General features: G+C 41.5%; 2 protein-coding genes across 6 annotated transcripts in view; one reads left to right on the plus strand and one right to left on the minus strand.

Moving 5' to 3' along the window:
• The window catches only part of usp9 (ubiquitin specific peptidase 9), a 42,904-nt gene extending 38,846 nt beyond the window's left edge, over positions 1–4,058 (plus strand). For 3 of the 5 annotated variants that reach the window (XM_084084792.1, XM_084084794.1, XM_084084793.1), the window contains 3 exons: positions 105–215; positions 1,623–1,721; positions 1,888–4,058. In XM_084084792.1, the coding sequence (XP_083940918.1) occupies positions 105–215; positions 1,623–1,721; positions 1,888–2,142 (465 nt within the window). In that variant the 3' untranslated portion in view covers positions 2,143–4,058. The remainder of the gene's footprint in view (positions 1–104; positions 216–1,622; positions 1,722–1,887) is intronic. The other 2 variants (XM_084084795.1, XM_084084796.1) reach the window with 1 other exon arrangement.
• Positions 4,059–5,438: 1,380 nt separating this feature from the next.
• Positions 5,439–8,260, minus strand: rpl8 (ribosomal protein L8). Its single transcript, XM_084084553.1, has 6 exons — positions 8,236–8,260; positions 7,309–7,452; positions 7,054–7,195; positions 6,278–6,496; positions 5,913–6,028; positions 5,439–5,634 (listed from the first exon to the last, which is right to left on the minus strand). Exons 2-6 carry the CDS (start codon positions 7,444–7,446, stop codon positions 5,476–5,478), a joined length of 774 nt encoding a protein of 257 aa, XP_083940679.1. The 5' UTR covers positions 7,447–7,452; positions 8,236–8,260; the 3' UTR covers positions 5,439–5,475.
• Between the last annotated feature and the right edge of the window lie 3,066 nt (positions 8,261–11,326).

The raw sequence follows: 11,326 nt of genomic DNA on the forward strand, positions 1-11,326 counted from the left end.
GTCTTAATATTGGTCGACGTAAAATTTGATAACTAAACCAGACAGACTTGTAGCGTCTATTGACACCTGTGGATATGCAATATTAACTGCCATTTCAAAAATAGTGTCACTTAACGAAGCACGAGGTGGTGTCTGAAGAAGGCGCCGCGATGCAGAAATCATCCTTGCCACAGCAGCTTTTGCCAGGGGAGAGGACAGGACAGCAGCATCACACTGTAAGACTCATATACCCCAGCAGCAAGCTTCCTCTGCCACTGTTGCCATCCTACGTCCTCTCTCCTTGTCCACTAGTATAGAAACATGAAAGAAAGGTAGCCAGTCATTGTTCGCCTGCCTCTGCTAAACATGATGGCTTATGTACAATACATTATAAGCGCCATAAGAAATAGTATTTTTACAGCTTGGACAAGTGAGGAGACTTTTTTTGTTTATTTCATGTCCTATTGCTGTCCAAAGAATCCATTTAGTTTGTTCTGCCTCCCCAACACACTCAAACCAGTGTAGCCAACAACCTGCACAACTGATCGAAAACTCGAAGCCTTGGCTATAGCTTAAGAGGAGCTAGGATCAATTAACCGTTATTTCAAATTGAAGCTAAAAGTACTGCAGGATTTTTGTTCTGGAGTCTTTTATGGTAGCTAATATCTTCACATTCACTTAATATAATACTGCACACTCTTTAAATGCTTCTTTGTCGATCTGTCAACAAGTAAACCGCTGATCTGATCACCTTGAAATTGACTACCTAAAAATAATTATGCAAAGTAAAGATGTTCACGACTTCATGTATGAGGTTTGAGGGATCTCAGGAGAGATGAGGACAATATTTTAACCACATTTTACTAGGGTGGTTGGTTATCCATCACTTCTCCGTCTGTAATCTTAAATATTAATAGAAAATTTCTTGCCAATGACATTCAAACCATATCCAATTGATTGTAATGAGCTAGAACAGAAAGCAGCAGAGAGGCTAACAGAAAAGGATGGTACCTAGTGATTAGAATCAATTGGTTGACCTTTACATATTGCAGAACGTAATATCAGCTTGTCCCGGTCAAAAGTGGGAATCTTTTTTCCATTTGTCTTTATGCCATGTTGTACTGTGTTCATAACTAGATGTTGAAATGTGTGACAGCAGCATACATATTGTAACTTATTACACAGAAACACTTGAAGCGCAATGGTTAATTAAATCATGCGCAATATGACTTTGAGACCTCAGCCCACATAGTCTGTAGAGGATGTTTGATTTGAACAGAGAAAATTGTATTGCATTCTACTGTTCCTGTCTATGTAGAATGTGGATATCCATCATTAAAAGCATCGCTCTCTCATATCAAGGGCTGTTCTCTGGTGTAAAATACACCAACACACGTAATTAAGTCGGTCATTAAGATTTTACCTCATTAATTTGATATAACACAATTGGATTTTTCCACATAAATCTCGCACAGGAAAATAAACAAACATCTAAAACATATGAAAGCACTCACAATGCATTTCAGAGAGAGACGCATTTCCATTTGATTCACAGCAGTAGTAGTTTTTTGTCTAAAGGATTGTAGATGTTTCAATACATTTTCATAATATGTAGTGGATAACCGATCTCGTACAACTCCCAGGAGCCTGATGACCAAGAAGCACCTGAAGACCAGGACTCCTCCCCACCAGAGGACACCTCTCTGTACCCACACTCTCCTGGAACCACACCGTTTCAGCAGGTAGACTCACAGACCACATATCACCTTAACGTTTCTCTGCCAATTTACAGAAGATGCCGCTCATTACTAAAACAATTTAATTAAATTTAAAAAAAACTGTGCCATGTTGGTGCATTTAAATTTGAATTGGTCTTTGGCTTATTTCCGTTTGTTTTATTCTCCTCAGCAGAACAACCACCCCCATGGGCAGCCTTACACAGGGCCTGCTGCCCAGCACATGAACAACCCTCAGCGCCCAGGGCCTGCTGCTGCACCAGCGTCAGGCCCTACCCAGACCCCGACCCAGACCCCAGGCCCTGGACCTACTCCTGGACCAGGCCCACGAGCACAAGAGAACTGGGAGAGCACCGAGGAGGTCGCCCCTGCCCCCGCCTCCACCTCCACCTCCACCACCCCAGCGCCTGCCCCACCTAAGGAGTAACGTCCCTGTCCCACCCCCACCCCTCTGCTGTGCCTCGAGCCTCCATCGTCCTGCTCTCCCTCCTTATCATCCTCCGGTTGACAGAGCTCCTCATCGGGACACTCTCTTGCTTTCTCTCGCTGGCCCCCAGGGCAGGGCAGAGCCACGCCTCCCAGCCCCTCTCTAGGCCACCTCTGGGAGTCTCTCCTCCATCAGCCTGCTAGTCGATAGTCAACCTGGGGAGGCGCTCTTCCCTGGCCTGGGGATGCCTGCCCTTCTGACTGGGGCCCGTTGGTGTCTGCAGAGGCGGGGGAGTGGATAGAGCGAACGAGAACAATTTTACCCAGACCTGACGATGCTGATGCGCTTGTCTACATGATGAAAAGGTGTACATAGTATGTTAATGTCTTTGACTATTCAAATCCCCAGTAGCATAACTGTGTCTGGTTTGCTGTTGGGAGATCTAGCAGATCTGATGGAAAAAAAACAAAATGGATACTATAAACAAACAAACAAAAAACGAAAAAAAAAAACTCTGTAAGAAGACAAAAAACTCCCTTTTGTTTATCACCCATGCTCAGCAGTGAGGTTTGGTCTGCCATTGGACGGTTACTGGTCATTCAACTGTAGGAGGACGCATTGTTATTATCATAATTATAATATTATTATTAAACTCCTTGGCAACCTTATGACCCATGCCAAATCAACTCACAACACTGTGGTTGGTTTTAGTGTGAGACGTGGAATGGTTGGGTGAACTTTTACGGTGTTTGGTTGATGTGAAAAAGCGGTGATGCAACATTGTTCTGAAACTCATTGCCTTTCTCTTTTTTTCTTTTTTTTTTTCCTTTTTTCTGGTAATTCAATCCTTTTGAAGCTCTAGTTAATATGCTGTAACATTTAGCATGGCTTCTCACCAGAATAGTGTAGCCCAAGGGAAGACTTGTGTTCATAACAACCTACAGCTGTCGTTCCTAATCCACAGCTCCAGAGGGGACTTATCCTTAAGTCTTTTTTTTGTTTTTTTTATTCTTCATCTACCCCTTGTACATTGAGGGCGATACTTTGAACCAATGTATGACTAAGTGGCTTTTCAATTGCACATTATTATGATCCTACAACTTCACATTCGGCAGTCAGTTTTTGGTGGGCTAGACAGCTTAGTTTTCATTGATAGGAATTCTGAAAAATGAAAAACACATTATGCAACAGAATTGCTACACCAGACTACCTGGTGTATGAATAGACTGTGTGGTTTGCTTTTCTGTCTCTCCCATAGGCCCTAGTCTTAGACAGACTTCTTGCCCGTCGGCTTCCATTCTGCCATGGAGCTGGCCAGTCAGGGTGTCTCTCACTGTAACCAGGGTGACTTCTCCTGAGCAGCAGTGTCTCGAGACTCCCTCTCCCTCCATGGAGAATTGGTTACACAGCAGGGTTGTACCATAAGAATAGCGGCTGGTTAGTCATGTTGCAACTTGAGCTAACGTGTAATTCTGTAGGAGTAAAAAGGTAACCATCAGTAAATACTGTATTTAATTGGTAACTTGAATGCGTGTATTTTTTGGATTTCATTTTATTATTATTTTTGTCAAAAAACATACCAAATACTCCTGCAAATGAAAATATTCTGCCCACCGTATTATATTTAAATATTTTGCTCTTATTTTATAGAATTTATTTTGTTGTATTTCACTAAAAAATAGAATTTGATTTAAGAGGAACATTTTTGTCCTTGTGTTATTTTTAAAGAAGATATTGACTGTACAGAGTTCTGCGCCCTGTTTTTTGCCGACTTTTGTTTTGGCCATGGTGTGACGTTGAATTCTGGAGCTACAGTCGCGATGTGAACTTTCACTTTGTGAGGTTTTTTGTGCACAGAAATATAACAAAAAAAAAAAGCATTGCGCCCTTAGCAAATAAAGAACATGGAATCTTGACTGCGTCTCATTTGTACTGTAGCATGCAGCAAATTAATCAGAGCAGGTTTCCATTTGCAGAATTGTTTAGTTTATAATCATATTTCATCACAAAGTGCATTCATATTAAGTTGACAGGGTGAAGTATGAGTTGCTGTGAGGTTCTGTTTTATAATGGATTGAGATGAGTGTGAAGTTCATGATATACAGTTTGGGCTGGCAAAGGGATATGCATCACTATACTTTTAAATTAAAGTCAATGGACACCATGTGATTATGTGTCATTTGTTTAAGGGTAACTTGGGATGGAGGGGCAGAACATTTTAAATCTACGACAAACAATGTGACTATCCTTTCCCGTATTCTATTAAGTGGGAAACCTTGTATGTCAAACTGTGGATCCAATTTAGTTGCTCTGGTTCAGTATAAAACATGCCCGATGACTGATTGAGCTTGTAAATCGGCTACTTGTGCGACACTGTTGGGCAGGGGTCTTCAACGTTTATCAGGCCAAGGAGCCGAGAGAGATGAAGCAGGGACCCCACAAAATATTGGATTCATGTTAAATGTTTTAGAAATTTAACAACTTCAACCTTCAATACTTTGACCTTTGGCTCGTTACTTGGTCTGCTTTTTTTCCCTACACCAAAGCTCTTCGATCTTTGGCTAATGTTCCCCCCAGAATAGGGAAGTGAGGGTTCAAGTGGTTTATAAAAAGTCCCTGTCACACAAAGATTTGGCAGCCACCCTGCAGTATCTGGGGGTCAGTCTCCCAGACACCCCTTTGAAGACCCCTGCTGTAGGGCATTAATGAAAAAAAAACCTTGAGATTGAAGGATTTCTGCCTGACGGCAACGATATACAATTGGCATAGTAATTCTCAACTAGTGAGCACTCTGTAAGAATTGCCATAAATATCAGATGCAATAGGATACTAAGCCTTGAAATACATCGTGTAGTTCTAGTAAAAATACTATTCCAAAGTGTACACCTGTGGTAGTTTATGGTAGGTGTGGGCCAACCACAATCTGGTTGCTCTGATCTCAAGTATTCTTTTAGGGCTTTTATCGTTACCACAACAGATATAATTGTGCATTCTGGCTCCTTTCAGCAAGATGCTCCAACTGATGAGACTGAATAACACAATGTATGTTGACACTCCTGAAAACCTTTAACTATTCCATAGAGTGCAATTAAAAGCTACTGAACCAATATTAACTTTCAACATGTACCCTTACATTAGAACACTTTTTGCATTTCAATTCTATAAAAGAAAAAAACTATGCCACATTGACACCGGTTAGACTGCTAAGGTCCAAGGGTTTTATTATGGTTAAAGGGTAACATTTCCTCACATGACCTTGATGTATGTGGTGGAACAGAAGAGTCCAACACTTCAGATTATTTTAGAACAACTTTTTATTATCAAGAATCACAATTAGTTCTCCTTATCCTGGACAGTCTTTGTTCCACGCAGTCTGCCTGTACGACGGGCAGCAATAAGACCGACCTTGCGACCAGCAGGTGCGTCCCTCCTGATGGTTGAGGGCTTACCAATATGCTGATGGTTACCACCACCGAAGGGATGCTCAACAGGCTACACAGGGAAGAGAACATCATGGTCAGTTAAAGGGAATTCACAGGGACACTAATGTACTTGGACCGAAGATCCTCACATTAAGAAAAAAAAATCGATTTCTATGTTCTTTAGCCTGAGAATTGCAGGTAATGTTGCACACATTTTTTTGTTTGGCTAGACTCAGATAATGAATAAATGTGCTTGTCAAATGCCTTTTTTTTGTTTTCCCCAAATTGATTAAATCACTTTTACTCAACAATTGACATGAAATAAACCAGAAATGCATGACCACTTACGTTCATGGCCACACCACGGACACGTGGCCAGCAGTTCCTCTTGGCCTTGTACTTGTGGTAAGCACGACCAGCCTTCAGGATGGGCTTGTCAATACGTCCACCGCCAGCAACCACACCTGGTGAAGATGAGGCTCAATCATTACTCACAAGGCACAGGCAACAGGACTATATGCATCACTCACATATAAATAATCGACTAAATCGATTGCTGTGATTAAACACATAATCCTGTACTCTATTTTCCCTTTTTTGTTCATTAATTGTAATCGAGGCAATGTTTGAAATAATCGTGATATTGATTTTAAGTCATATCGCCCAGCCCAACCTTGCTGAAGTCAAATAAAGTTCAAAGGGATGGTCCTTACCAACAACAGCTCTGTTGGCAGAGCCAATGACTTTCTTGGAGCCAGAGGGAAGCTTGACTCTGGATTTCTTGGTCTCTGGGTTGTGGGAGATGACTGTGGCGTAGTTTCCAGATGACCTTGCCAGCTTGCCCCTGTCACCTGGCTTCTCCTCCAGGCAGCAGACGATGGTACCCTCAGGCATCACACCAACAGGGAGGACATTGCCAATGTTCAGCTGAGCTGTGGGATAGACAAGTGGGATGAAACAAATGATGTAAGTGTGTTACCCAATACAAAAAAAAGGAAAGACCGACATGTTATCTCCGGTTTACTTCCTGTATCAGTGAAATAGGTGGCCGCCTTTTTAAGAGACCGGAAGCAGGTAGGAGTCTATTAATTCCATGGGAGAGTGAACCATTCTTTAGCCCCGTGGTCAATGAACTAAATATTGGACCCAATCGTCACAAGCCACACTAAAATGATTTTTTTCAGAGACATCAGGAGAAAATCAACTTTATTATCGACCCGTCTGTCCCAGCAACACTCTCGCAGGATCTAGCACCAGTAAACATAAGACGTTTGTGAGATCTGCCGTCAGACAGCGCCCACTTAGGAGACCATTTGTAGGATTAGTGTACCATTTCGCCTCTGGTTGCTCCAATTGGGATGGTCTATTTTTCTAAATCAACCTTTGATGTTACTTTGAGATGACAGGGAAAACGTTGATCGCGGTAGATGCCATCTTTGTGCATACGAAAGCCTAGTGAAACACCACAATGTCTGGTTTAGGCCCTTACCCTTCTTGCCGCAGTAAATGAACTGTCCAGTGTGGATGCCCTCAGCAGCAATGAAGAGCTCTGTCCTCTTCTTGAAACGGTAGGGGTCACGGAAGGTCACTTTGGCTAGGGGAGCGCCACGGCCAGGGTCATGGATGATATCCTGAGGGGGAAGGAATAACCAGGGTAAATAACCTAAGATACTCACATGAAGACCAAGTCAGATCCGTCTGCATGAGTTTAATGAAGTTTAAGATTCTGTGTGCATTTAGTTACCTTCACAATCCCCTTGATGTATCCATGACGTTCAGCGAAGTCAATGTGACGGAGTTTAGCAGCACCCTTCCTGTGCTTTACGTGAGCTCTGAATACAGAGCCTGCACCTTTTCTCTGTCCCCTGATAACACGTCCCATCGTGTCCTAAAGAAAAATACATGGCAGTTTTAAGTCTATGACTGCATCACTCAGTCCTAGGACATCATAACTCATTGTAAGTGGGGACAATGTACTACTGTGCACTGTAACTTCGAGGTCATGGTGGGGTGTAAGATCTATTCTCTATCAGATATACAGTAGTGCAGTTCAGTGGTTCTCAAAACTTCTAAATTTCAAGGACCCCCTTAACGGGTCCATTTGGTTTAATTTGTATACTGTCAGAGTTACAGACTTGTTGGGGTACATTTAGAACCCCTTCAAGGAACCCCAAGTCCCTGGACCCCACTTTGAGAACCACTGGTAGTTGAACAACATAATTTGTACCGATGCAAACATTAGCATGCAAGTTAAGCTGTGAATCACACCAGCTCTCATTGGCCCCCTTTAACCACATAGTTACGTTTACCTAGTATCTACCTTGCTACACGTAATGATAATTGTAAACAGAAAGCCAGTGAGAGAGCTGGCATGAAGCACGATTCACCGCTTAGTTAGCATGCTAATGTTAGCATTGCCGCAGAAAATCTGGCTCATAAAAAAGGCACAATTGTAAAATAATCACTTTAAGAATTAACGACATATTATTCGGCTGTTGTCTAAAAAATAATGTTAAGTTTGAAGCGGGAAGTTTATCAAGAATAGCCAACACTACCGGTCTTCTTGCTATCGCTTCACACGGATAGTACTACACCATGTCATCACGGAGTTACACACACATATTAGACATCAAAACAAGAACGTGATCTTTAAATAGTAAGTGAGCCGTACTCTTCTGACTTTGTTTTGTATAATCTAGTGGTGATTTTGGGTGGATGGACTTTAAATTAACATGATTTAGATTAGATATTGTACAGAGAATTAGGCCGAAGCTCCCATACCTAAACTCCGTTGACGGAAAGAGGAAGTGGAAGGGAACGAGCGGCTGTTTTCTTCCGGGGAACATGCCAGGGGGGTTATGGGAAATGTAGGCATCGAGACGATTGAATAAAGGCTAATAAAAAGGCGTGTAAAGTAACCAAGTACATGTACTCAAGTACTGTACTTAACTACAATTTTGAGGTATTTTTTACTTTACTGGGGTATTACCAATTTTCAATAATTTTTACTTCTACTCCACTACATCTCAGATGCAAATATTGTACTTTAGTTACTAGTTATTTTGAAAATGTTGAATTTTATTACAAAACCACTTCAAACCACTTTTTATACATGACATACTTGTGAAATGGGACTGCATAATGAGTAATTTTATTTTTGGTACTTTAAGTATATTTTTATGCCAATACTTTTGAACTCAATTCTCAACTCTTACTCAATGTTGAACACCAGACCTTTACTTGTAACAGAGTATTCCTACATTGTGGAATTGAAACTATTACTTAAGTAAAGAATGTCAGTACTTATTCTACCACTGCCACTGTACTTAAAAAAATACATATATATATTTGATCTTTTATTGACAGGACAGTAGGCTGACAGGAAATGGGGAGAGAGAGATGTGGAGTGACATGCAGTAAAGGCCGGGATCGGGACTCGAACTCGCAACACGCTGTCAGACTGCACTGAGCCTATAGTGCCTGGACCACTACGCCAGCAGTCCAGGCCACCACTGTGTTTTATCAACAGTTTCCAAAAAGTACAGAGGTACAGTTATACAATAATGCTAAAAGGATAACCCATTTTGACATATATTCCAACTTTTCATAATTTTTCTGTTATATGTTTAGACCTATGACAGATTACTCACGGAAATGTTGTCAGTTACTGAATACAAATGACATTCAAATTAGTTTAATTATCCCTTGGATTATAAAAATGTAATCTAATCTGAATACTTTGAAGTCATACACCTTATTTAAAAGATAAATTAAAAAGTTCTACCGATATTATTACTTTCTCTTTAAACATCTCAACACATTATTAATGCGACTATATTCAAATAAACGTTTTGCAAGTTGTAAGGCAAGTTGGACTTGCCAGGCATGCTTTTCATGAGGTAATAATTACCATGAATAGTATTGATGGTGCCACCTCTTCAATTTCAACCACACCTCCTATGTCTCCCAGTGTCTCCCAGTGTCTCCCCCCATAATCAAGGCCCTGTTAACCTATATTACCCCCACCCAGCTCTGTTTACACATTTCGCTATTCTTTATGAATTTATGTTTTTCCCCCACATGCTCTGGCAGTATAATAATATGTACATGATATTTGATTGAAAAGTCACCAAAAGTTGCAATGTGACTGATGTTTACTGTACATATGTCTTAGTTTTGTATGAGTTTAGTTGTACTTTGCAATATAACCATAATGTTTCCCATGCCAATAATTCCATTTGGATTGGAATATCTGTCTGTCTGTCTGTCTGTCTGTCTGTCTGTCTGTCTGTCTGTCTGTCTGTCATTGGGCAGGGTGCAGAACCTGAGGTGTGGATTCGGATGGCAGGTGTCTGGATTGAGAAAGGGGGGTCCTGCTGCTGAACTCTCAGTGGCGTGTTGACATTGCCAGATTATTGGCAGATGCATTGGCATTACTATGTAAAAAAAAGTTGCTGGTAACACCTCTTCAGTTTCAACACCACCTCACAGTCACTGACCCATCAATGTCTCCCTCCATAATCAACAACCCCTTAACACCTCCCCGGTAGTGACCCTCCCACTCTCCAGCTCAGCGCATCATCAAGGACAGGCACCACCACCACCCCAGCTACAAACTGTTCATACATACACCTACAACGACCGCAGCCAGGCAAGGAGGCTACCGTATATAAAGGGCAAGACCACCAGGTTTCCTTTAGTGGTGGGAAAAAAAGTTCATTTCAGTGAACGAACGATTTTGTTCACGTTCATGGCAACGATTCGTTCAAATGATTCGTTCACGTTCTCGTTCAGTGCGCTATTTTCTAGTGTTCAAAATTTACTTGAGTAAAAGTACAAAAGTATTGGCATCAAAATATACTTAAAGAACCACAAGTAAAAGTACTAACATATTTGAAAATAGGAGATCTACAAGCTCACAACGCGTCGCATCGCGACGCGTTGCCTAGGTCTAGGTATAAACTAAGTAGGGCTAAAGTGGTTAATGTATGTTTTATAATGTGTGTAAAACACCATCACGGGAGCGTTTTTTTTTTTACGTCGCGCGTGAACGTACAGTAACAGTTTCAGAAAGTGAACGAGCTCGTTCACGTTCACGGCAAATGAACTAGTTCTTTTTAACGAATCGATCATGAGCGACACATCACTAGTTTCCTTACAGCTTCCACCTGGCTACTATCAGACTGTTGAACAAGACATGACCACCGCCTGTCATCAGGCTGGAATTGGCTAATTTCACCCACTTCTTTACACCTGTAAACCTGTGACGTGACAATAAAGATGATTCCAACCAACCACCACTTTGATATTTTTGAGCTCGCTGTTTTTTCCCTTCTTTTTTATTGTTTAACATACATTTGTTAGTATATTGTTATGTTTATCTGTCTGTCTGTCTGTCTGTCTGTCTGTCTGTCTGTCTGTCTGTCTGTCTGTCTGCCTGCCTGCCTGCCTGCCTGATTATAGTTACTTGTTTTCTGTAGTCTGATTACATAATTCTGATTACTACCAAACCCTTAATGGCATGGTTTGTTCAATACATTGTCATTGTCTCCGCCAGGCCGAAAAGGTCTGTCCGTCTGTCCGTGTGTCCGTATGTTTGTTGCCCCCCTTGTTCTGTGGACAGCTAATCTCCGGCACTGTTGGCTTGATCGCAGCGAAACTGTGCACACACAGTCCCTGGATGCCAATTCAGAACCTCTGCCACATGGGCCTGTTATAGCGCCACCAGGAGGCCACTTTTTGCTAAACATTATTTTTATATT

The sequence above is a fragment of the Gymnoscopelus microlampas genome (assembly GCF_963454915.1).
Source record: "Gymnoscopelus microlampas genome assembly, chromosome: 17".
Lineage (NCBI taxonomy): Eukaryota > Metazoa > Chordata > Actinopteri > Myctophiformes > Myctophidae > Gymnoscopelus > Gymnoscopelus microlampas.